This window comes from Pelodiscus sinensis, unplaced genomic scaffold (assembly GCF_049634645.1).
Source record: "Pelodiscus sinensis isolate JC-2024 unplaced genomic scaffold, ASM4963464v1 ctg185, whole genome shotgun sequence".
In the NCBI taxonomy this organism is placed as follows: Eukaryota; Metazoa; Chordata; order Testudines; family Trionychidae; genus Pelodiscus; species Pelodiscus sinensis.
The window spans coordinates 101,699-125,044 of record NW_027465960.1 but is presented as its reverse complement, the minus strand read 5'-3'; the positions used below and the strand labels follow the sequence as shown (position 1 = coordinate 125,044).

The following is a 23,346-nucleotide window of genomic DNA, read 5'->3' as shown; positions in this document are numbered from 1 at the left end:
GGCGGCCGGCCCAAAGCGATTGGCGTATCCGAGATGGCGCCCAGCCCAAAGCGATTGGCGTCTCCGAGATGGCGCCCGGCCCAAAGCGATTGGCGTATCCGAGATGGCGGCCGGCCCAAAGCGATTGGCGTATCCGAGATGGCGCCCGGCCCAAAGCGATTGGCGTATCCGAGATGGCGCCCAGCCCAAAGCGATTGGCGTATCCGAGATGGCGCCCGGCCCAAAGCGATTGGCGTATCCGAGATGGCGCCCGGCCCAAAGCGATTGGCGTATCCGAGATGGCGGCCGGCCCAAAGCGATTGGCGTATCCGAGATGGCGGCCGGCCCAAAGCGATTGGCGTATCCGAGATGGCGCCCGGCCCAAAGCGATTGGCGTATCCGAGATGGCTGCCCAGTGCAAAGCGATTGGCGTATCCGAGATGGCTGCCCAATGCAAAGCGATTGGCGTATCCGAGATGGCTGCCAGCCCAAAGCGATTGGCGTCTCCGAGATGGCCGCCCGGCCCAAAGCGATTGGCGTCTCCGAGATGGCTGCCCAGTGCAAAGCGATTGGCGTATCCGAGATGGCTGCCCAATGCAAAGCGATTGGCGTATCCGAGATGGCGGCCGGCCCAAAGCGATTGGCGTATCCGAGATGGCGCCCGGCCCAAAGCGATTGGCGTATCCGAGATGGCGGCCGGCCCAAAGCGATTGGCGTATCCGAGATGGCGGCCGGCCCAAAGCGATTGGCGTATCCGAGATGGCGGCCGGCCCAAAGCGATTGGCGTATCCGAGATGGCGCCCAGCCCAAAGCGATTGGCGTATCCGAGATGGCGCCCAGCCCAAAGCGATTGGCGTATCCGAGATGGCGCCCGGCCCAAAGCGATTGGCGTATCCGAGATGGCGCCCAGCCCAAAGCGATTGGCGTATCCGAGATGGCGCCCGGCCCAAAGCGATTGGCGTATCCGAGATGGCGGCCGGCCCAAAGCGATTGGCGTATCCGAGATGGCGCCCGGCCCAAAGCGATTGGCGTATCCGAGATGGCGGCCGGCCCAAAGCGATTGGCGTCTCCGAGATGGCAGCCCGGCCCAAAGCGATTGGCGTATCCGAGATGGCGGCCGGCCCAAAGCGATTGGCGTATCCGAGATGGCGGCCGGCCCAAAGCGATTGGCGTCTCCGAGATGGCAGCCCGGCCCAAAGCGATTGGCGTATCCGAGATGGCGGCCGGCCCAAAGCGATTGGCGTATCCGAGATGGCGCCCGGCCCAAAGCGATTGGCGTATCCGAGATGGCCGCCTGGCCCAAAGCGATTGGCGTCTCCGAGATGGCCGCCCGGCCCAAAGCGATTGGCGTCTCCGAGATGGCCGCCCAGTGCAAAGCGATTGGCGTATCCGAGATGGCTGCCCAATGCAAAGCGATTGGCGTATCCGAGATGGCGCCCGGCCCAAAGCGATTGGCGTATCCGAGATGGCGCCCGGCCCAAAGCGATTGGCGTATCCGAGATGGCGGCCGGCCCAAAGCGATTGGCGTATCCGAGATGGCGGCCGGCCCAAAGCGATTGGCGTATCCGAGATGGCGGCCGGCCCAAAGCGATTGGCGTATCCGAGATGGCGCCCGGCCCAAAGCGATTGGCGTATCCGAGATGGCGGCCGGCCCAAAGCGATTGGCGTATCCGAGATGGCGCCCGGCCCAAAGCGATTGGCGTATCCGAGATGGCTGCCCAGTGCAAAGCGATTGGCGTATCCGAGATGGCTGCCCAATGCAAAGCGATTGGCGTATCCGAGATGGCGCCCGGCCCAAAGCGATTGGCGTATCCGAGATGGCGCCCAGCCCAAAGCGATTGGCGTATCCGAGATGGCGGCCGGCCCAAAGCGATTGGCGTATCCGAGATGGCGGCCGGCCCAAAGCGATTGGCGTATCCGAGATGGTGCCCAGCAGAAAGCGATTGGCGTATCCGAGATGGCGCCCGGCCCAAAGCGATTGGCGTATCCGAGATGGCCGCCTGGCCCAAAGCGATTGGCGTATCCGAGATGGCGCCCGGCCCAAAGCGATTGGCGTATCCGAGATGGCGCCCGGCCCAAAGCGATTGGCGTATCCGAGATGGCGCCCGGCCCAAAGCGATTGGCGTATCCGAGATGGCGCCCGGCCCAAAGCGATTGGCGTATCCGAGATGGCTGCCCAGCCCAAAGCGATTGGCGTATCCGAGATGGCGGCCGGCCCAAAGCGATTGGCGTATCCGAGATGGCGGCCGGCCCAAAGCGATTGGCGTATCCGAGATGGCGCCCGGCCCAAAGCGATTGGCGTATCCGAGATGGCGCCCGGCCCAAAGCGATTGGCGTATCCGAGATGGCGCCCAGTGGAAAGCGATTGGTGTATCTGAGATGGCCATGGCCACGACCACACCCCCGGCCACGCCCACAGCCACGGCCACAGCCACAGCCACAGCCACGCCCATGCCCACGCCTTGCCTTAGGCTGGGGGAAGAGGAAGCAGGCCGGGCGCCGGGATGCCTGGGCTCTCCCCAGCTCTGGGAGGGTGGGAGGGGTCTCCTGGGTTCGTCCTACAGGGAAAGGGTCTGGGATGTGCCGTCACTGCAACGACACCGCATACGACAACACCGCACACGACAACACCGCACATAACGACCCCGTCACTGCAACGACACCGCATACGGCAACACCACACACGGCAACACCACACACGACGACACCGCACATAACGACCCCATCACCGCAACGCCACCGCATACGGCAACACCACACACGACAACACCGCTCACGACGACACCGCACATAACGACCCCATCACCACAACGACACCGCATACGGCAACACCACACACGACAACACCGCACACGATGACACCGCACATAACGACCCCATCACCACAACGACACCGCACACCACAGCCCCGTCACCGCAACGACATCGCACATGACGACACCGCACATAACGACCCCGTCACCGCAACGACACCGCACATAACGACCCCATCACCACAACGACACCGCACACCACAGCCCCGTCACCGCAACGACACCGCACACGACGACACCGCACATAACGACCCTGTCACCGCAACGACACCGCACATAACGACCCCATCACCACAACGACACCGCACACCACAGCCCTGTCACCGCAACGACACCGCACACGACGACACCGCACATAACGACCCCATCACCGCAACGACACCGCATACGGCAACAGCACACACGACAACACCGCACACGATGACACCGCACATAACGACCCCATCACCACAACGACACCGCACACCACAGCCCCGTCACCGCAACGACACCGCACACGACGACACCGCACATAACGACCCCGTCACCGCGACAACACCGCACACGATGACCCCGTCACTGCAATGACACCGCACACGACAACACTGCACATAACGACCCCGTCACTGCGACAACACCGCACACGATGACCCCGTCACTGCAATGACACCGCACACGACAACACCGCACATAACGACCCCGTCACCGCGACAACACCGCACACGATGACCCCGTCACTGCAATGACACCGCACACGACAACACCGCACATAACGACCCCGTCACTGCGACAACACCGCACACGATGACCCCGTCACTGCAACGACACCGCACACGATGACCCCGTCACGCAATGACACCGCACACGATGACCCCGTCACTGCAATGACACCGCACACGACAACACCGCACATAACGACCCCGTCACTGCGACAACACCGCACACGATGACCCCGTCACCGCAACGACACCGCACACGATGACCCCATCACGCAATGACACCGCACACGATGACCCCGTCACTGCAATGACACCGCACACGACAACACCGCACATAACGACCCCGTCACCGCGACAACACCGCACACGATGACCCCGTCACTGCAATGACACCGCACACGACAACACCGCACATAACGACCCCGTCACTGCGACAACACCGCACACGATGACCCCGTCACCGCAATGACACCGCACACGATGACCCCGTCATTACGACACGGGGTTCATCCTACAAGGAAGGGGATCAGGGATGTGCTGGCAAGTTCCCCGCTGCTGACTTAGGGTTTTGACATCACAATGTGGATTGGGGCGCAAGGCTGGGGTGGGGCAGCTGGAATATATTGACTCCCAGCAGGCAGGAAGGGAAGGAGAGAGCGCGGCGGGAGGAAGAGGAAAGGCGCCCCGGGAGCGGAACAGGTACCAGGACACGGGCCGGGCGGGGGTGCAGGTCCAGCGCAGGGAGCCGCTGTTGTGTGTCGCCACCCCCAGGCTGGCATGAGAGGGCTGGGGGCCCCTGTATGTGGGCCACGGAGGCAGAGCTGGGAGGCAGGCGGCAGCTGCTCGTCAGGGTGGAACCAGAGGCGGCTGGACCGGTCCTGGGCTGAGTCAGAGCTGGAGGAGCCGAGGGAGAGCGGCAGGGAATGTGGGACTGGCTAGGGAGACGTGGGGAAGGGGAAATGGGAACGAGGAAGAAGGAAAGAAACTGAGAGTCTGGGCCAGTAAGGGGAAGGGAGGAAGGAAGGAGGAAGGAGGAGTAAGGGGAAGAATGAAGGCGAGAGAGGATGAGGGAATAAGGGTGAGAAAGAAAGAGAAAAAGGAGAAAAAAGAAACCCCCGGAGTGAAGGAGGCTGGGGTTACACTGCAGCTTTGTCCGATTTTTTTTCGGAAGAGGCTTTTCCAAAATGTGGCCTGTCTACACTGGGCTAAAGTTTGGAAAATCGCCCTTTCGGAAGAGCCCTTCTTCCTCCCACAAAAAAAAGCAGAAGAGCAGACGCGCTCCCTGGATGCAGCCGAGCTTTTCCGGGATCTCTGGTATCCCGGAGACCCCCTGCGGTGTAGACTGAAAGAAAGAAAGAAAGAAAGAAAGACGAGAGACTGACGCAAAAGGAAGAAAATAAAGGAGGCAGAGAAAGGGGAATGAGAGAGAAGGAAAAGAGATGAGAGAAGGAGGAGAGGAGTGAACGGAGGGGAAGGGCGGGAGGGAGGGAGGGAGGCACAAAGTAAGAGGAAAGAAAAAGGAGCCGAGCGCCAATGGGAGATGGGGGGAGAATCCCCTCGCCAGGGTGGTGTGCGAGACGGCCAAGTGCTGGTTGGGGTAGGGGAGGGAGAGTCTCCGTGCCAGGGCAGTGTGCGAGGTGCCAGGAGGAGCGGCCGGGAGCTGTGGGGAGAGTCTCCGTGCCAGGGCAGTGTGCGAGGTGCCAGGAGGAGCGGCCGGGAGCTGTGGGGAGAGTCTCTGTGCCAGGGCGGTGTGCGAGGGGGCCGGGCACCAGGGGGAGAGTCCCCGTGCCAGGGCGGCGTGCGAGGGGGCCGGGCACCAGGGGGAGAGTCCCTGTGCCAGGGCGGCGTGCGAGGGGGCCAGGCACCAGGGGGAGAGTCCCCGTGCCAGGGCGGTGTGCGAGGGGGCCGGGCACCAGGGGGAGAGTCCCCGTGCCAGGGCGGCGTGCGAGGGGGCCGGGCACCAGGGGGAGAGTCCCTGTGCCAGGGCGGCGTGCGAGGGGGCCAGGCACCAGGGGGAGAGTCCCCGTGCCAGGGCGGCGTGCGAGGGGGCCGGGCACCAGGGGGAGAGTCCCCGTGCCAGGGCGGCGTGCGAGGGGGCCGGACACCAGGGGGAGAGTCCCTGTGCCAGGGCAGCGTGCGAGGGGGCCGGACACCAGGGGGAGAGTCCCTGTGCCAGGGCGGCGTGCGAGGGGGCCAGGCACCAGGGGGAGAGTCCCTGTGCCAGGGCGGCGTGCGAGGGGGCCAGGCACCAGGGGGAGAGTCCCCGTGCCAGGGCGGCGTGCGAGGGGGCCAGGCACCAGGGGGAGAGTCCCCGTGCCAGGGCGGCGTGCGAGGGGGCCGGGCACCAGGGGGAGAGTCCCCGTGCCAGGGCGGCGTGCGAGGGGGCCGGGCACCAGGGGGAGAGTCCCCGTGCCAGGGCGGCGTGCGAGGGGGCCGGGCACCAGGGGGAGGGTCCCCGTGCCAGGGCAGCGTGCGAGGCGCCAGAGGCGGTGGAAAGCAGGGCAGGGCAGGAGGACAGGAAAGAGCCAGGTCTCTCTCTCCACAGATGGCTACCATTGTTGCTGGCATCTCGCGGCTCGCCCAGCCGGCCCTGGGCTGCCTGTCGGAGGACACCAAATGCCGCGGCCTGATGCCCTGGTACTTCCTGACGGGCCTGCGCCTGGTGACGCTGGTGCTGGTGAGCTCGCCCTGGGAGTCGGACGACTCCATCCTCGCCTGCAGCTGGCCGGAGGAGAAGGGCGCGGCCCGGAGCTTCTGCAACGCGCTCTGCTACAACCAGCACTTCCCCGTCCCCATGTTCGGCCTCTGGGCCTTCGCCTTCCTGGCCACCGTCTTCACGCTGGGGCTGATGCAGCTGGTGCGGAGCCGGGGCGTGCGGGCGCTGGCCGAGGGGCTGACGCCGGTGGGGACGCCCAGCTCGGCCGCTGGTCCCCCGGCGCGTGAGCCCTCCGGTCCGGCCGCCTGCGTGCCCTGGCGCCACCTGCTCTTTGGCCTGTGCGTGGGGCTGCTGCTGGCCACCGAGCTGAGCTTCCTGTGGGCCGTGCTGGCCCTGCAGTTGCCGGCCATGTCGGCCACCTCTTTCCGCTGCACCCTGGGGAGCCCGGCCTGCCCCCCCGCCCTGGAGTGCGCCCTGCGGAGCCAGGCCGACAAGCGCATGGCGCTGGCCTCCTTGGCCTTCACGGCCTGCATCAACATGCTCGTCTGCCTGGGCTTCGGCACGCTGGAGCTGCGGGGCAGGGCCTGTGGCAGGGGGCGACGGGGCTGTGGGGGGGAGGCAGAGGCTGTGGAGCGGGGAGCGGGGTCGGCCGTGGGGTGGGGAGGGGCAGGGCCAGAGGGCAGAGAGGGCAGGGGGGCCCAGGCGGGGCGGAAGGGGGTCTGGGAAGGGTGGGCTATGGAGATGGGCGAGACAGGGGGAGGTGGGGGGAAGGAGGAGGGGGAGATCCTGAGGGGAGAGTGGGAGGGGGGCAGCAAGGGGAGTGAGAGGCTGGAAGAAGGGGGGTGTGGGGGAGGGGGCTGTGGGCTGAGGGTGGGGGAAGGGAGGGCAGTGGGCAGGGGGGCAGGGACGGAGGGTGCCAAGTTTGTGGTGGGCAGGGGGAAAGGAAGGTTGTACACAAAGGGTGAGGGGGAGCTCCTAATGAAGGGACCCCTCGCCCGGCGCCGGGACATGGACCCTCTAGCGCACGGCAGGGCTGGGCACGCGGGGGACCCCTCGCCCGGCGCCGGGACATGGACCCTCTAGCGCACGGCAGGGCTGGGCACATGGGGAACCCCTCGCCCGGCGCCGGGACATGGACCCTCTAGCGCACGGCAGGGCTGGGCACACGGGGGACCCCTCGCCCGGCACCGGGACATGGACCCTCTAGCGCACGGCAGGGCTGGGCACACGGGGGACCCCTCGCTGGGTTCCTCGCCTATGTGATGCGGCCACCTCTGGGGTGAGGCACCAGGGATGTAGATACTGTGATCCTTCCCCATGTGATGTGGCCACCTCTGAGGTGGGGCACCAGGAATGTTGACACGGTGATCCTCGCCCATGTGATGCGGCCACCTCTGGGGTATGGCACCGGTGATGTTTATATCTAGATCCTGCCCCATGTGATGCAGCCACCTCTGGGGTGGGGCACCAGGGATGTCGACACTGTGATCCTCGCCCATGTGATGCGGCCACCTCTGGGGTGGGGCGCTGGGGATGTTTATACCAGGATCCCTGCCTGACATGTGATGTGGCTGCCTCTGGGGGGATGTTTATGCAGGGATCCTCCTTACGGGATGCAGCTGCCTCTGGGGAGGAGCAGAGAAACAGAGGCGCGGTTTCGTGTCGAGTGATTGGCCTTTCCTTTGCTCTGTCAATAAACACTCACACGTTTCCTGCAGTCTCCTACTTGGGCTTCTGGGGCACGGCTGAGCGGGTCAGATCAGGGTGAGTCGCTCAGCGACAGGGCACCGCACAGCCCCCACCTCGGGGTTCTCCACTCTAAGGCACAAACCAGCACCGAGAGCCGCCTGTTTGCCACACTGGCCATGTTGGGGAGGCACGGGCCCTGCCCCCCACCTGCAGCCAGAGGGACTGCCAGCCGGCAGGGAGCACAGGGGCCAGGAGCAGCCAGCACAGTCTTGGGGAGAGGGGGCCCAGAGCCAGGGCCCTGCCCCCCAAGTCAGCTGAGACCAACCCCCACTCTGCAGCTCATCCTAGCGCCCCAGCCAGCCCTCCTCCGGCCTTTGTTCCACTTTGGGGGGGTCCCCGGGTCAGGTTACAAAGGGCATTGTGTTCATGGGGAGTCTGTCACACTCAAAGTCCCACCACCAGCTAGGGACTGGTGCGGTGTCCAGGGAAACTGAGGCACACACACGGGGTTACTACAGGCCAGTAGAACTCGCATGCAACACCACAAGGGGAATAAAGTCCCCACAATCCCCCCTGAGAGCGAACCGAGCAGGGTCCCCTCGGCCGGGGCTGGGGAAGAGCTTCGGCTGTGACCTGGGGGGCCCTGAACACGACCCCCGGAGCAGCCTCCGTCTCGCACCGCGGCGCTGGCCCTTGTCCGTTGGGGTGCAGCCCCTGGAGCCGCCTGGCTGCTGCCAGCAGGGACGGGGGCCGACTCCCTGGGGCCGCCATCGTCCTCCAGTTCCCGCCCTCCCCGGCACCGCTCGCCAACGTGAGCGCTCCTGGCTGGCTCGCCAAATTCGGAGACCCAGGGTTTTCAGGACGCCCAACAGTGGCAACTTAACTATTTCACGCCAGGAACAGGGGCGGCCCGTCCACAGAGCCGAACTAGGCGGTTGCCCACGGCGCCAAGTGAAATGGGGCCCCAAACGGTGGCACAATCTCACTGAGGAGTTTGGGGGTGGGGTGCCGATCGCATGGTTCGCTGAGGCGGCTCGTCTAGGGATAAATGAACGGGAGCGCGGCTATTCCGTCGCAAGGCCGCGTGCTCTTCCCTAGCCCTGCCATTTATTAGACGCAAGCCAGTGGTTCTCAAATGTCACTGCGACCCCCTTCTGACAACAGAAATTAGCACACAACCCCGGGGGGATCGGAGCCTGAGCCCTCCTGAGCCCCCTCACCCCATATCGGGGGGGAGCTCGAGTCCCACCTCTGCGTGTGAGGGGCCCAAGGGGACTTCAGCTCCAGGCTTGGTACCCACAGGACTGGCGCCCTTGGGTGTGTCTCTGGTCCCAAGCAAGGGGGCTCAGGGTTCCGGGCGTCCCATGAAAAGCCGCAGCTTGAGAGCAGGTGAGGTGGGCACAGGCAGCCGTAAGCAGCAGGCCCAGAGCGTGGCAGGAGGGAAGGCGGGCGGGCGCCAGGCCGGCCGCGGGGCAGTGAGCTCAGTGCGAACGGGCCAGGCCGGAGTCGGGCCGAGCATGCCGAGTCGCTTTGCCGGGGCTCGCACGCAGGGCAGGCGGCCGTGAAGTAGGAGCCCTGGGCTCCAGCAACGCCCCGAACGGATGGACACAAATCCCACAAGCACACGGCCACTGTCAGGGAAACGCCCGTCAAAGCCAGACGGAGGGAGAAGCGGCCGTGCTGGGATTCATCCGCCAACGGGGCCCCGTCAGAGGGGTCTGCACGGAGACCTGGGCCGGCTCGCTCATGGCACCCGGCCACGTCCCCTCCGGCGCGTCCCCTGCATCATGGCTAAAGGCGCGCACACGCCCTTGTTTCGTTAGCGGATGCCACCCTCCCAGCTCCGCAGCCCGGCCTCTCTGCCTGCAAGCACACGGGGAAGGGAGCCTCGGCTCATGGAAGCAGATGCCCTAATACATCTGTAGGTGCTGTAGAAGCTATTTTATGTTTAGCTAGAAGCCATCTTGTGTATCAGAAACCATTTCAGCTTCTCTCTCTGGCACGTAGACCAGAGTGAACGTTCTGTCCCCCCGTGAGAAGAGGCCTACAGGATGGGCTATTGGGATGTGTTCATTGGGCTGGCTGGGACAGGAGATGCACTCCCTCGTACCTGTCCGCCATCTTGTTGGTAAGGCTTTGTTTTTCCAAATTTAATTGAGGATTTCTGTAATTGGATGCCCTGACGTCAGACTGTTTGGCTAAGGGTAGAAAGATACTAGGATTGATTGTATTAGCAGCCTTACTGGGCCCGACTTTGCTGGGACCACGTTTGGCTCACTTGGCTTTACTGATCAATAAAGCAAATCAGTTGTTAGCCGCCTAAACAGAGAGGAGCGTGGTTTTGCTTCGACAGTGCCTCTGGACTCCTTGCCGAACAGACTCGCACGCGCCTCCCCAAGTGGCGTCAGAGGCCTGCTTTGGAGTGCACTGACTGCGAAACACAGAGGACCCTACTCAGGGTTACTTTCCAGAATTGCTACTAGCTGGTTCCTACTGGAGACCCTCGGCCGGTTCCTACTGGAGACCCCCGGCCGGTTCCTACTGGAGACCCCCGGCCGGTTCCTACTGGTGACCCTCGGCCGCTTCCTACTGGAGACCCTCGGCCGCTTCCTACTGGTGACCCTCGGCCGCTTCCTACTGGAGACCCTCGGCCGGTTCCTACTGGAGACCTTCGGCCGGTTCCTACTGGAGACCCTCGGCCGGTTCCTACTGGTGACCCTCGGCCGGTTCCTACTGGAGACCCTCGGCCGCTTCCTACTGGTGACCCTCGGCCGGTTCCTACTGGTGACCCTCGGCCGGTTCCTACTGGTGACCCTCGGCCGCTTCCTACTGGAGACCCTCGGCCGGTTCCTACTGGTGACCCTCGGCCGGTTCCTACTGGAGACCCTCGGCCGCTTCCTACTGGTGACCCTCGGCCGGTTCCTACTGGTGACCCTCGGCCGGTTCCTACTGGAGACCCTCGGCCGGTTCCTACTGGAGACCTTCGGCCGGTTCCTACTGGAGACCTTCGGCCGCTTCCTACTGGAGACCTTCGGCCGGTTCCTACTGGTGACCCTCGGCCGCTTCCTACTGGTGACCCTCGGCCGGTTCCTACTGGAGACCCTCGGCCGCTTCCTACTGGAGACCTTCGGCCGCTTCCTACTGGAGACCTTCGGCCGGTTCCTACTGGAGACCCTTGGACGGTTCCTACTGGAGACCCTCGGCCGCTTCCTACTGGTGACCCTCGGCCGCTTCCTACTGGTGACCCTCGGCTGGTTCCTACTGGTGACCCTCGGCCGGTTCCTACTGGTGACCCTCGGCCGGTTCCTACTGGAGACCCTTGGCCGCTTCCTACTGGTGACCCTCGGCCGGTTCCTACTGGAGACCCTTGGCCGGTTCCTACTGGAGACCCTCGGCCGCTTCCTACTGGAGACCCTCGGCCGCTTCCTACTGGAGACCCTTGGCCGCTTCCTACTGGTGACCCTCGGCCGGTTCCTACTGGAGACCCTTGGCCGGTTCCTACTGGAGACCCTCGGCCGCTTCCTACTGGTGACCCTCGGCCGGTTCCTACTGGAGACCCTCGGCCGCTTCCTACTGGTGACCCTCGGCCGCTTCCTACTGGAGACCCTCGGCCGGTTCCTACTGGAGACCCTGGGCCGGTTCCTACTGGAGACCCTCGGCCGGCAGGTCCTGTGGCCAGCAAGGCGGCTAGGGCGTGTCTGCGCAACCCGGCGTTCGGGGCCCCCAGCCGCGTTACGCAAGCCCGGCGGTGTAAACACTTGGCGGCACTTTGCCGAGACACAACGTCCGCCCCCGGGGTGCCGCTGGCCTAGCTGGCAGGAAAAGGCGTCTGCGGACAAAGGCTGTTTATGCCGGGGCGGGGTAAGCACCTGTGAATGACAAAGGCTGTGTCACTCAATGGCCAGGGCAGACACAGCCGAGCCCTGTGGTAATTGGTTAATTACGCGACTGGCTCTGCCCCTGCTTTGGAGCCTGCGTCGGATGAGCCGGGCTCCGGGGCTTTGGAATGGCAGGAGCGTTGTGGGCGCGCACGCCCCTTCGCGCCAGGGCAGCAGGGCAGGGAGAAGGCATCTTGCTTGCTTGGGCCCTTCCTCTCCTGTGGCCGCCTGCCTCGGTGGGCCTGTCTGCTGGCGGCCTCCACAGGCGCCCGGCCTCACCATGCCTGGCCACCTTCTGCAGCCGGCCTCTCCGCTGGGGCCCGGCTCAGCTGGGGAGCTTTGCCCAGGCCCTCAGCGACCCGGCTCCCGGGGGAGGGACGTCACTGGGTAGGCAGAGATTGCAGCGCTGTTGATACCAGTCGCCCTCCCATGGCGCCCGGCCGCGCTCTGTCCGGGATCGGGGGGAGGGCAGGCTAAGCCAGGCCAGGGCTCTGAGCCGCTTCCCTACAGCCTGGTCCTGAAGTCTCCTCCCCGCACAGGTACCCGTCCGGGGAGAGAGCTTCCAGATCCGCTGCCCAGTGCTCAGATGCGGCCACCTCTGGGGCGGGGCCTGTCACGGCTCACAGGTGGTGCCCACACTCGGCCCCTCGGCTCCTGGGTGGGACTCCCCTCTCCAGCGCGGCAGCCCCGTCTCGGGGAGCCCCCTCCAGCGAGACGGCCCCTTCTCAGGGAGTCCACTCCAGTGCGGTGACCCTCTCTTGGGGGGCCAATCTCACTGGGGGGGTTCATCCCTCCGCCTCCGGGAAGGGGCCTCTCAGGGCCTCCAGCCCCCTGCCCCTGCCGTGAGCCCCTCGGGGGTCCCCTCCCTCTGGCTCCCGGGGCCTCTGCTCCCAGAAGGGATGGTGCCCCCCTGTTCTCTAGACCTGAGCGACTCCCAGCCAGCCCCAAACAGGAGGGTCTATTGAGCTTTGAACAGCAACGGATCCCTCAGGCCAGTCGGCCGGGCCCCCAGCCCCACGTCAGCCCCCCCTGCAGCCAGCTGAGTCCTGCCTGCGTCCCCCCAACTCAGCCCCTCTCCCAGCAGAGCCTCCAACACCCCAGCAACAGCCCCTCCCCCGCCAGTGCCTTCCCCCCAGGTCAGAGGGTCGCCCGGGCCCCTCTTCTCCGCCCCCCTCCCCGTCCAATGTTCCCCCCTCGCTGGGACCCGCTGGGCCGGTCGCTGGGGTCCCCTCTGTCGCCCCTTGTCTGGCGTCTCACCAGAACCGGCCGTGTCCTCCAAGGAGGGTCGGGGGCTCCAGGGCTGTTCCCTGCAACAACAAACTCCCCCCCTTGTCCCATGAAACCAGTAACGGCCGGGCACTGAGCCCCCCGCGTGCAACCCCCCAAGCTCCCCCCGCCTCACAGGGCCAAGAAGCGCTGGTGGATTGGCGGGGCAGCCTCGCTCTGCCGAGGTCTTTCCTATTAGCGCTTAATGACACTTGCCCCTCTGCCCAGCTCCGGAAGGGAGTGGCGCCCAGGGGTTACAGCAGGGGCTGGCAGCAGGATGCCTGGGCTCTCTCCCTGGCTGTGGGAGCGGAGCAGGGCCTGGTGGATGGGAGCAGGTCGGCTGGGAGTCTGCACTTCTGGCTTCGGTTTCCACCGTGGGAGACGGGGCAGCCTCCTGGGTCCCTTCCAAGCCGTGACCCCGCCCAGAGGGGGTGGAGCAGCTACGCCCTTTGCCAGCTGATCTGGGAGCCGGGCGTGTGGGAAGATGTTGATGTCTGGGCGATAGCTCTGGCCCGTCTCTCTGTGCGGCTCCCCTTCCCGGGCTGCCTGGCTGGCAGGACGCTGCTGGGCGGGAGGAATCGCAGCGCCCCGCGGAGGGACAGGGGATCCCCGGACGAAGAGGAGAAAGGAGGGACGGCGAGCGAGCTAGGAGAGAGGCAAAGGTACCAGGGAACAGGGGCACGTGGGGGTGAGGGAAGGGGCCGGGATCCCGCTGGGCTGAGCCGAGACAGAAAGCGCGAGGGAATGAGACAGACAGGTGGGGGGAGGGGGTGTCTATGGGGCAGGGTCTGTCTCACTGGGTGTCTGGCAGGGCCCGGGGGGGCGCCCCGATCTTGCCCTTGGAGGGGGGTGCAGTGCTCACCACCCCGCAGGCCCAGACCTGGGCGCAGGGAGGGAAAATTGACACCTGGAGCCACCGGCGCCCAATCTCGGCCGAGGCCATAGACGGGGGCGAAGGGAGCGAGGAGCAGAGGACGCGGCAGGCGAAGTCACGAGAAGGAGGGAAGGAGCCGGAGAGCAAGGCCGTGGAAATGGGAACCGATGGCGGCCGGTCCCTGGCCCGGGCTCCACAGGAGACTGACAATCCCAGAGGTCCCCGCTGGCCCTGCAGTCGCCGCGTCCAGGGGCTGGTCTGGAAAGGCAGGTGCCTCCCAGGTGTGGCTCCCCTGTGTGGATGCCATTTATGCTTCCAGGAGGGGTTCTCCCGTCGCCCTGGTGAATCCACCTCCCACGAGCCGGCGGCTCGGTTGACAGAAACATTGTGCCGTTGACTTAGTGCCGTTTATGCTGGGAGTTAGGTTGTCTTAATTGCAGCTGTATGGGGCTCAGTGCTCATTGTAGCCTGGCCCTGAGCTAGGCAGGTAGGCAGACAGACAGTCAAATGGATAGATGGTCAGATAGTTGGACAGGCAGGCAGGCAGACAGTCGGAAAGACAGACAGTCAGAGAGACAGACAGTCGGAAAGACAGTTGGACAGACAGCGAGATAGGCAGACAGACAGTCGGAAAGACAGTCGGGCACACAGTCGGACAGACAGCGAGACAGGCAGAACGCAGAGAGGAATGGAAGCCTGCGAGCTCCCTCTCCCATGGGTGGCATGTGGGCATGCTGCCATCCCTCTCTGTCCCCGGTGCCACTCCCCACCGCGCCTCTCTCCTGCCAGATGATCATCATCTCCTCGCTGGTGAGCCTGCTGCAGCCGGTGCTGTCGGCGCTGTCGGGGTCGGTGCAGTGGCAGGGCCTGGAGCACTGGTTCTTCCTGCTGGGCCTGCGGCTGCTTGCCATGTACTTCGCCATTTCCTCGTGGGAGAACGTGCAGCAGGACATCGCGTGTGCCTGGGGCCCCGGGCAGGAGGCCGACACCCGGACCTTCTGCACCTCGGTGTGCTACAACCGCCACTTCAGGGACCCGGTCAGGCCCACCTGGGGCTTCTCCTTCCTCATCGCCCTGTTCCCCATCACCATCATCCGAATACTCTACCCCAAAGGGCCGGGCGAGGCCGCGGCGGGGACGGAGGCGGGGACGGAGGCCGCGGCGGCCCAGCCCAACAGGGCCTCTGAGCGCCGGTTGTCGGTAGGATCCGGCATGGCTGCGAGGCCGAAGCTGATGGGGGAATCCAAGATGGCCTCTAAATCCAAGATGGCCTCTAAATCCAATATGGCTGTCACAGTCAGACTCCTGGGCGAATCCAAGATGGCTGCCAGGCCCAAGATGGGAGAGGAATCCAACATGGCCACTAGATCCATCATGGCGGCCCCGGTCCAGCCAGCAGCAGGTTCCAGCACGGCCGCCGTCTCCACGCCGGCAACCAGCGTAGCTGCCAGAGCCACGGACGGCCTGAGCGCTGAGGCCGGGCCCCTCGTGGCACCTGACTTGTCCACCCACCCGCCCTGGCATGCTGGAGTCTTCACCGTGTGCATCGCCTCCCTGCTGGCCACCGAGACCGGCTTCCTCTGGGCCGTGCTGGCCCGGCAGCTGCCCTTGATGTCGGGGCCCACCTTCCGCTGTTTCTCCGGCACCCCGGCCTGCCCCCCCGCCCTGGAGTGCGCCGTGCGGGGCCAGGCCGACAAGCACATGGCGCTGGTCGTCTTGGCCCTCACGGCCTGCATCAGCATCCTGGTGTGCCTGGGCTACGGGGGCGCCTGCCTAGGCCAGGCCACGTGCTGCCGTGGGAGGCGGGAGGGGGAGCGGGCCCCGGAGGGGGGGTGCATGAGGGAGGGGAGCGTGTGCTGGGACGGGTGGGAGGAGGGGGAGGTGGGGGAAGGCAGGGTGAGGGGGGACTTCGAGGGAGGCGAGTGGGTGGGGGACGCCAGGCCTGGGGGGTGCTGGTCGCAGAAGGGCCAGCGGGAAGAGGGCAGGGAAGGGGAGGGCGGGCAGGGCGACCAGGACTGGGCCGTACTGGGAGAGGAGGGCCCGGAGCTGGGCCGGGGGGTGGGAGGGGAACAGAGGTGGCGGAAGGGAGTGGGGCTGGAGGGGGCCATAGAGGTGGGACATGGGGGTCTCCAGGCCTTGGTCTGAGGTGGAAGGAGGGGTGGGGGATGGGGGCCCAGGCAGGGGCAGTGTGGGGGGGCGGGCGGAGGAAAATATTCCACAAGGCCCTGTGAGGGGTCTCAGCCGGGCCCATGGGGCCTCAGCCACACAGGAACACGGCCCCTCCTCCGCCAGCAGCTAGCGGGGTATCCAGGCCTGGGGCCCGTCTCCAAGCCCCTTAGGCCAGCGGTCCAGGGGCTGCTCCGGGGGCCACAGCCACCTGCGCTGGGTGTGTGGGGGAGGGGGGAGGGAAAACCCATCAGTCCGGGTGCTCCTGCCGCCCCCCCGGGGTGTTGCTGCTGACGTTCCCTCTTGGGCCCTGCCCCCACCAGAGGCGCATGGGGCAGAAGGCTGCAGGGGCCAGCAGCTGGCGAGTGCCCCCTTCCCCGGGTGTGGGGCTCAGCTCAGGCTTTGGGCTCCAGCCTTGGCTCTGGCCACATGGCTTTGGCGTCTGCCCCCCGCTGCCTCCCCGCCGGGCTGAACAGCTCCCCAGCCATGCCGGGGCTGAGCCGCCCGGCAGTGGGAGGTGGCGCTTGGCTGGTTGGTGCCGTCACTCCCCAGAGCAGGGCGCAGGGCACAGAGCGCGGGGCACACGTATTTATTTGGTTTTGTGAAAATAAACATTTGCATTCGAAGTAGAAGGGCGGCCGCCCGCCGCCCTGGGAGCCCACCCAAGAATTTGTCTGGAGAACCCCTCCCTTGGGCCCTTCGGAGTATCCACACAGGCGCCTACTGGGTGCTCTGGGAGGGGAGTGGGGTCTAGTGGTTACAGTGGGGCGGAGCGGGGGGTGCTGGGAGCCAGGACTCCTGGGTTCTATCCCTTGGTCTGGGAAGGAAGCGGGTCTGGTTGGTTTGAATTGGGAGCTGGGGGCAGGACTCCTGGGCTCTCTGGGAGGGGAGTGGGGTCTAGTGGTTAGAGCAGGGGGGCAGGACTCCTGGACTCTCGGGGGGGGGGAGGAGTGGGGTCTAGTGAACCTTCCTATCAGTGTGCACTGAAGCTGCCAAACTTGCCCCAAGGTGCCTTCACCAGGCTGGCGTGTTTACGGCCTTCGAGAGCAGGAAGCCCCCAGGGTTGTGCCCTGTGTGTCTGAGCTCAGCCGCCCTCCTGTGCCCCGGGCTCGGCACGGTGACACGCCCTGGGCACCCGATGGGAGTCAGCGTCTCGCATAGGCCACTGGGAAGGGCTATGAGCAACCGGGGCCAAGCGCAGACGCCTTCCTCCTTCCGACAGGCGTGCCTTCAGCGGGTGTGTTTCTGTGTGGACGTGTGTGCCTGGTGTGTTTGCACGGGGACGTGTGCCTGGTGTGTTCGCACGGGGACGTGTGATCCAGGCGTGAGGACATGCGCGTGTGCGGGGTTTCTCTCTGGGATGCTCAAGGAGCATTAGCCGCTGCTGTCGCCAGCGGGGGAATAGCAGGTCACCAGACATACGGCCCGTCCCTGCAACCAGCACTGGGCGCTGGGGCGTGCAGGTGGGGGGCTGTGTTCAGATTGCTCCTGTGTCGGGAGTGGGTGCTGTGGCTCACGGTGCCACGGGGAGGACAGGCTGCCTCAGGGCAGCGGGTGCTCCCGAAACTGACGTGTCCCACTGACGCTCGACTCCCCAGCCCACCCCAAACGGTGCTCCGGATGCCCCCTGGTTATGGGGCAGCTGAGAAGCAACCGCCCAGCTGTCTCTATTGGCTGCCAGTTCTCTGGCTCCCGCTCAGCCCCGATTCCCAGCGCAGCGAGGAAACCCGCTGCCCGCCGCACACACTGCTCTTGGGAGCCCGACGGCCCGGCCCTGGGACTGGGCCAATACGAGCGTGGGCCTTCCCCAGCATCCCGAGCCGCCGGCCGGCCCTCTGGCCCACGGGCTCCTAGTGCAGGGAGGAGCGCTGGACGTGTGCGCCCAGGGACGGGCCCGGCCTTCCGAGTCTCGGCGGGTTCTCAGCAGCATGGGGGCGTATGCTGGCTGGAGGGACCCGGGCTGCCCTTTGTCCAGCGCGCTGGGGCCAGAGACGCTGCTCCGGAGATGGGAAGCTGGAGGGAAGACAAACCGGAGAAGATGCAGCTGCCTTGTGAGATTCTTTGCCATGTGGCTTGTCCGGCCGTGGCCCCAAACACCAGCTCGCAGCACACGGGAGCCCCCTGCCCACCAGCTGGCCTTGCCATGTCCCCCGGACGCCTAGGGCGACGCGGCTTTTCTCAGGGGGCTCTGGGAGCGACGGGCGTCCCTCAATGGGCGCGGATGCCAACAGGCCTGGGGAGATCACCCCGGCGCCCAGCACAGGTCTGACACTCGCACACGCCGCGCCTGTTTCTAACGCACAGGACTAAGGCGGCGCGTGGCTACCAACGGGATGCGCACACCTAGCGCCTTGGAACTTTCCCACGCCCACCCGCCGGCGCCTCTCTGGCACGAGGCGCTGCCGTTGGGTAATATCGCTCTCCGGAGGGTCCCGGTAAAGTCTCTCCCGCCTTGCAGGCAGTGCCACACGGGTATCCGTAGAAGGAGCCCTGTGACAATCAGAGGGTTGTGTCCGTGGCCTCCACGTGGTCTTCGGCCACCCCTGCGGAGCCAGGGAGAGCAGATTAAGGGGGAATTAGGCGGGCTCTTGTGTGGGCACCCCAGAACCTGGTTTGGGGGTAACACTTGGAAGCTAATCTCCTAGGCTGCAGCACAACCCGATTCCTACATTCCAAGGCCAGACAGGGAGCTTGTGGCCGAATCCGGCCTCCCGCGCAACCGGGGCCGCAGCCCTGCCCAGAACGAAATTGCTTTTGGAACAAGGGCTCTTAGAGAACATCCCCTCTGGATGTAGGAAAGCCCCGGGCTGCCATCCCCCATCGTAGCCTGGTCCCTGCACCGCTCCCACTAGTCCCAGTGTCGCTGGGGCCGCGAAGGGAGCACGGCAGCCAGTGAGCAGGGCCAGGGGGTCACCAGAGCCAGGTTCAGAAGCAAGAATCAGGACAGAGTCAGGCTGGGGTCAGAGATTGGAGGGTAGAGGTGACACCAGGCTGGGGTGAGGGTCAGAGGTCAGAGGTGATACCAGGCGGGGGTCAGATGCTGGACATCAGGGGTGATGCCAGGCTGGGGTCAGAGGTCAGAAAAGAAGGGGGGGGCCCAGCAGGCCAGACATTTGGGGAGTTCCCAGATAACTGCCCGGGCACCTCCCAGGGTTCAATAGGGCAGAGGTGCCGTCAGAGGGCTGCAGGGTTCTGTCCCGCTCTAACTTTTGGGCCTCACTTCCTGGGGTGCCTCCTCTCTGCTCTGCATGCCCAGCCCGAGTTCTCGTTCCGGGAGCCTATGGCCAGGTGGGAGCCAATCACCTGGGCACCGTCTGTCTACACGGCCTGATCTCCTGAAGCCCCTCACGCTCAGGGAGCACGACCCGCAGCCGCTCTCCCAGCGCCCCACTGAACCCTTGCTCTGACGGGCGGGGCACGGCGCTGAGGGGTGATCTCCAGCTATGGGGGGGCGACAAAGGGGATTTTCCCTTGTTATTTTGTATATGAACCTACGGGAGCGTGACTGCCTTGCATGAATGCTGCACGTGCCTCAGTTTCCCTGTGTGTGGCACCAGTGTTCAGGTGGTGGGAATAAGGGCATGTGACTTTTGTGGGGGGCTGCTCCAAAGGCCTGCATGTGAGCCCCAGGAGGGGGAAGCGACCAGTGAATCAAAGTCTAGGGGAGGATGAGCAGGCCTGTCGGGGGCCAAGCAGCTGGAAGTGGGTCAGTCTCACCTGGCTGAGGGTGCGGAGCGAGCCACTTCCAGGCGCCTTAGATGGACTCGACCGAATGCTCCGTTCTATGCAGCCGACTAACAACCTCCCGTTTTGCATCCCGGCTGAGAGTCACAGCTGCCTACACAGCTGGGGTGCAGGCCCCCCGTCACCTTATTGGCTTTTATAATGAGCAGCCGGATCCCTGCTGCGCCCACCGGGGGCGGGGGTTGCCCCAAAGTCTGTACAAAGGGGGCCATGTGAGGTGTCCAATGAAAGCTCGTGTCCTACTGATCCTGTGTCTGCTGCTCATGTGCTCGTGCGATGTCTGGATGTGGAGTTATGAATATGGGCTCTCTGCGGGTGCTGGGAACGCTCTCTGTCTGAGACAGCCATGGGCCTGGGCTGCCTGCTGTAAGGAAGGAGTGTCCAATGAATGACTGTGCTAACTAGCACGGTCCCAAGGACAACGGTGGCCAATTCACACCTGAGGAATGTGTCTGGAACCGGCAGACCAAGCAGGGCGGAATGGCGTCTGGCATGTGAAACAGACAGGTCACTTGATCATGTGACCCACTCCAGCTTGGGAGACACCAGGAAGGGATATAAAGTGCCATGAAGCGGGATCCATCTTGTCTTCAATCTTGCTACTGATCCCAGATGCAGCCTTGCGAGGGACAGAGCCGGGGACAGAGCCTGACATTGGATGGACACCAGAGACTTTTAAGCTGGCAGTTTGTAACACCTCTGCTGAGAGCCTGCATCAAGAACTTGGTGACGGGTGCATGTCATGTATTCTCCTTAACAACCTCACTCTCCACCTTTTCTTTCTCATAGTAATAAACTTTTAGCTGTTAGATTCTAAAGGACTGGCTCAGCGTGACTTTGTGGGTAAGACCCAGAGTGTAAATTGACCAGGGACCTGTGGCTGGTTCTTTGGGACCAGGAGGATCTGTGCGGGGTAGGCGAGATCGGGTTCTATAACCCCTCACCTGTGTGTTAGGCCTGGGGCTGATTGTGGCACAGGGAGAGCTGGGGTGTCTGAGGGGTTTTGCTTGTGAGGCTTCCTGCTCTCCGGATTGACAGCTGGAGCGCTCGGTGTGACTGGTTTGTGGCCTGTGTGGAAGGTCTCCAGTCGAGGGCTGTAAGGAGCCCTGGTTTTCAGCAATTCGCCCTGAGCTAATGCCTTCAGCAGTGCCCGGATCCGGCCTGGTCCCTCACACCTCCGACTCCCCGAGGAGCTCCGCCAGGGTGGACTCGCAGCGGGGGGCACATGGGGTGGATGCCTGAACGCTCTGAGGTCAGACCCAGGGAGGGAGAAGTGGTGTGAGCGTCTTGCCCTGGGATTGGTGGGCTTGGAGAGAACAGGCACTGGCTGGCCTCTTACAGAGCAAGCAGGGCCAGAGCATCAACCCCACGAATCCCTGACAGAAGGGGCGAGAGCGGAAATGAATGTGCATCCTGCCAGACGTTTGTGCACCACTCGACCCAGTCAACAGTGCTATTCTGACAGCTGGAGGCCAGGCTGGAGTGTCTGATCACCTAATAGTGCACGGCCTTTGTCGTAATCAGGAGTGCTGACCAGCACCTGGTGACTAAGGGGTTAACTCTATACCTAGCAAGGTATCGAGTGGCCAGCCAATAACAATGCAGGTAGAAATTTGAAACTAGAAGAGAGGGGTTTTCTCTCTCTCTCTTCTGTGTTTGAGGGGGCAGAGCAGTTTCTTCCAAGACTGAGGGAGATGGGAGACACATCCCGCTCCAAGAACGGACTTCTTAAAATGTGTAAGTAGGGAAAAGTTTAGATAGTCCGTCAGGATTTGTTGTTTTCCTTGTTTGGGGATGTGGAAATAATGGCTGAGCTGTTAATTGTGTCTTTCTTTTTTCTTTGTAACTAAGTTTTAGCCTAGGGGGTTTCCCTGAGTATCTATGTCAATTGGTGGCTCTTTCCATCTGTAGCCTTGTTTTTATAATAAAAGTTTGTTTCTTTTTATAAATTAACCGGTATTGGTCGATTGTTGTGCCTAGTTACAAGGGCAGAGTCCATTGTTGTCTGTGAATTCCCTCTGTTTTTCCCAACTCGAAGTAAAAAGGAGGTTTGGAGCAGGGGAGAGTTTTGCCTTAGGGAGACTGGCCAAGTGATCTCTTCCCTGGTTTTCTTGGAATTACTTGGGTGGTGGCAGCGGATTCCCCAAAATCTGGATATTAGGATTTTGGGAGGAAGTTTTTTCTTACCAGAGCCTGTAGAGACAAGGGTTTGGAGTGCTCTTGTGGGCCCCCACTTCTGCATTCGTTGTGCCAGAGCGGGGAAGAGCCTTGACAGCGTTAGATGTCACTCAGCACTACCCTGAGCTGGGCAATTTGAGTTTGGCGGGAGAGTCTAGCAAGGCCTCCCATCTGTGTCTGAACGTCCTGCACTGTCAGAAAGATGTGGAGAGACTGGAGAAAGTCCAGAGGAGAGCAACCACAAAGAGCAGCGGCTTGGAGAACATGAGACACAAGGAGAGGCTGAACGAATTGGCCGTGCGCAGTCTACGGAGAAGACCGAGGGGGACTCGAGCCGCCTGTGAATGTGTCAAGGGTTGCTCTGAAGTGGGTGCTGAGCTGAGCTGCGTGTCCGCTGGCGGGAGGAGGAAAAAAGGGGCTTTGTTTGCAGTGAGGGAGTTGAAGGTGGGAAATGAGTGAAAACGTCCCAGCTCTGAGGTAGCTCGGCAGTGGGACGGGTTACCCAGGGAGGCTGGGGAGTCCCCGTTGCTGAAGGCTTTTAAGAAGTTGGACAGACATCACCAGTGCTCCATGGAGGGCTGGAGAACCCACCCCCGTGGGAATTGCAAGTTGGGGAAGGGGCTGGCCTGGACTTGCTTGTAGGTTTGATGGTTGCAGGGGTGTCGGTTGGAGGGGTGTTGTTCACGTGTCTGCTTCCTGCTCACAGTCTGGAATATTTTTAGAAAACGCCCCGTTGGAATTGTGGCTTGTTTGGGGTGCACTTGTCGGGAGCGGGCTGTGCCAGCCGAACAGGGAACTGGCCTAGTTTGTCGCCAGGCAAATGGGTGAGGGTCATTCGGATCGGCTTCATTTTGCGGCTTGTTTTGTTTTTTTATCTTGTGCGAACTGGCTACTCCCCACCGCCGAGGAGCCAGGCCGGCTGCTGACCACTTCTGGGGTGCAGCCCGGTCTGCAGTGCCAGGACAGGCAGGAAGCTGCCTTAGCACCTCCACTGGGCACCTGGTCACCCTGCAGCCAGGCGCCCCAGTGTCTGACTCGCTGTGCGAGACAAAGTGGGGATTGCATTCGCTCAGTGCGCTTTGTTCTGTTGCACGGGATTCTACTGTCCTGTGGTAACTCCGTGTGTGTGCCTCAGTTTCCCTGGGCACTGCACTTGTTCAGTTGCATGGGATTCTACTGTCCTGTGGTAACCCTGTGTGTGTGCCTCGGTTTCCCTGGGCACTGCACTTGTTCGGTTGCATGGGATTCTACTGTCCTGTGGTAACCCTGTGTGTGTGCCTCGGTTTTCCTGGGCACTGCACTTGTTCGGTTGCATGGGATTCTACTGTCCTGTGGTAACCCTGTGTGTGTGCCTCGGTTTCCCTGGGCACCGCACTTGTTCCATTGCATGAGATTCTACTGTCCT

General features: G+C 63.7%; 1 protein-coding gene across 1 annotated transcript; it reads left to right on the top strand.

Annotated features, from left to right (window-relative positions):
• The first annotated feature begins 13,226 nt into the window (after positions 1-13,226).
• LOC112545593 (uncharacterized) lies at positions 13,227-22,400 on the top strand. Its single transcript, XM_075917350.1, has 3 exons — positions 13,227-13,641; positions 14,643-15,771; positions 22,018-22,400. The coding sequence occupies exons 2-3, from the start codon at positions 14,643-14,645 to the stop codon at positions 22,398-22,400; spliced, it is 1,512 nt and encodes a 503-aa protein (XP_075773465.1). The 5' UTR covers positions 13,227-13,641.
• The last annotated feature ends 946 nt before the right edge of the window (positions 22,401-23,346 follow it).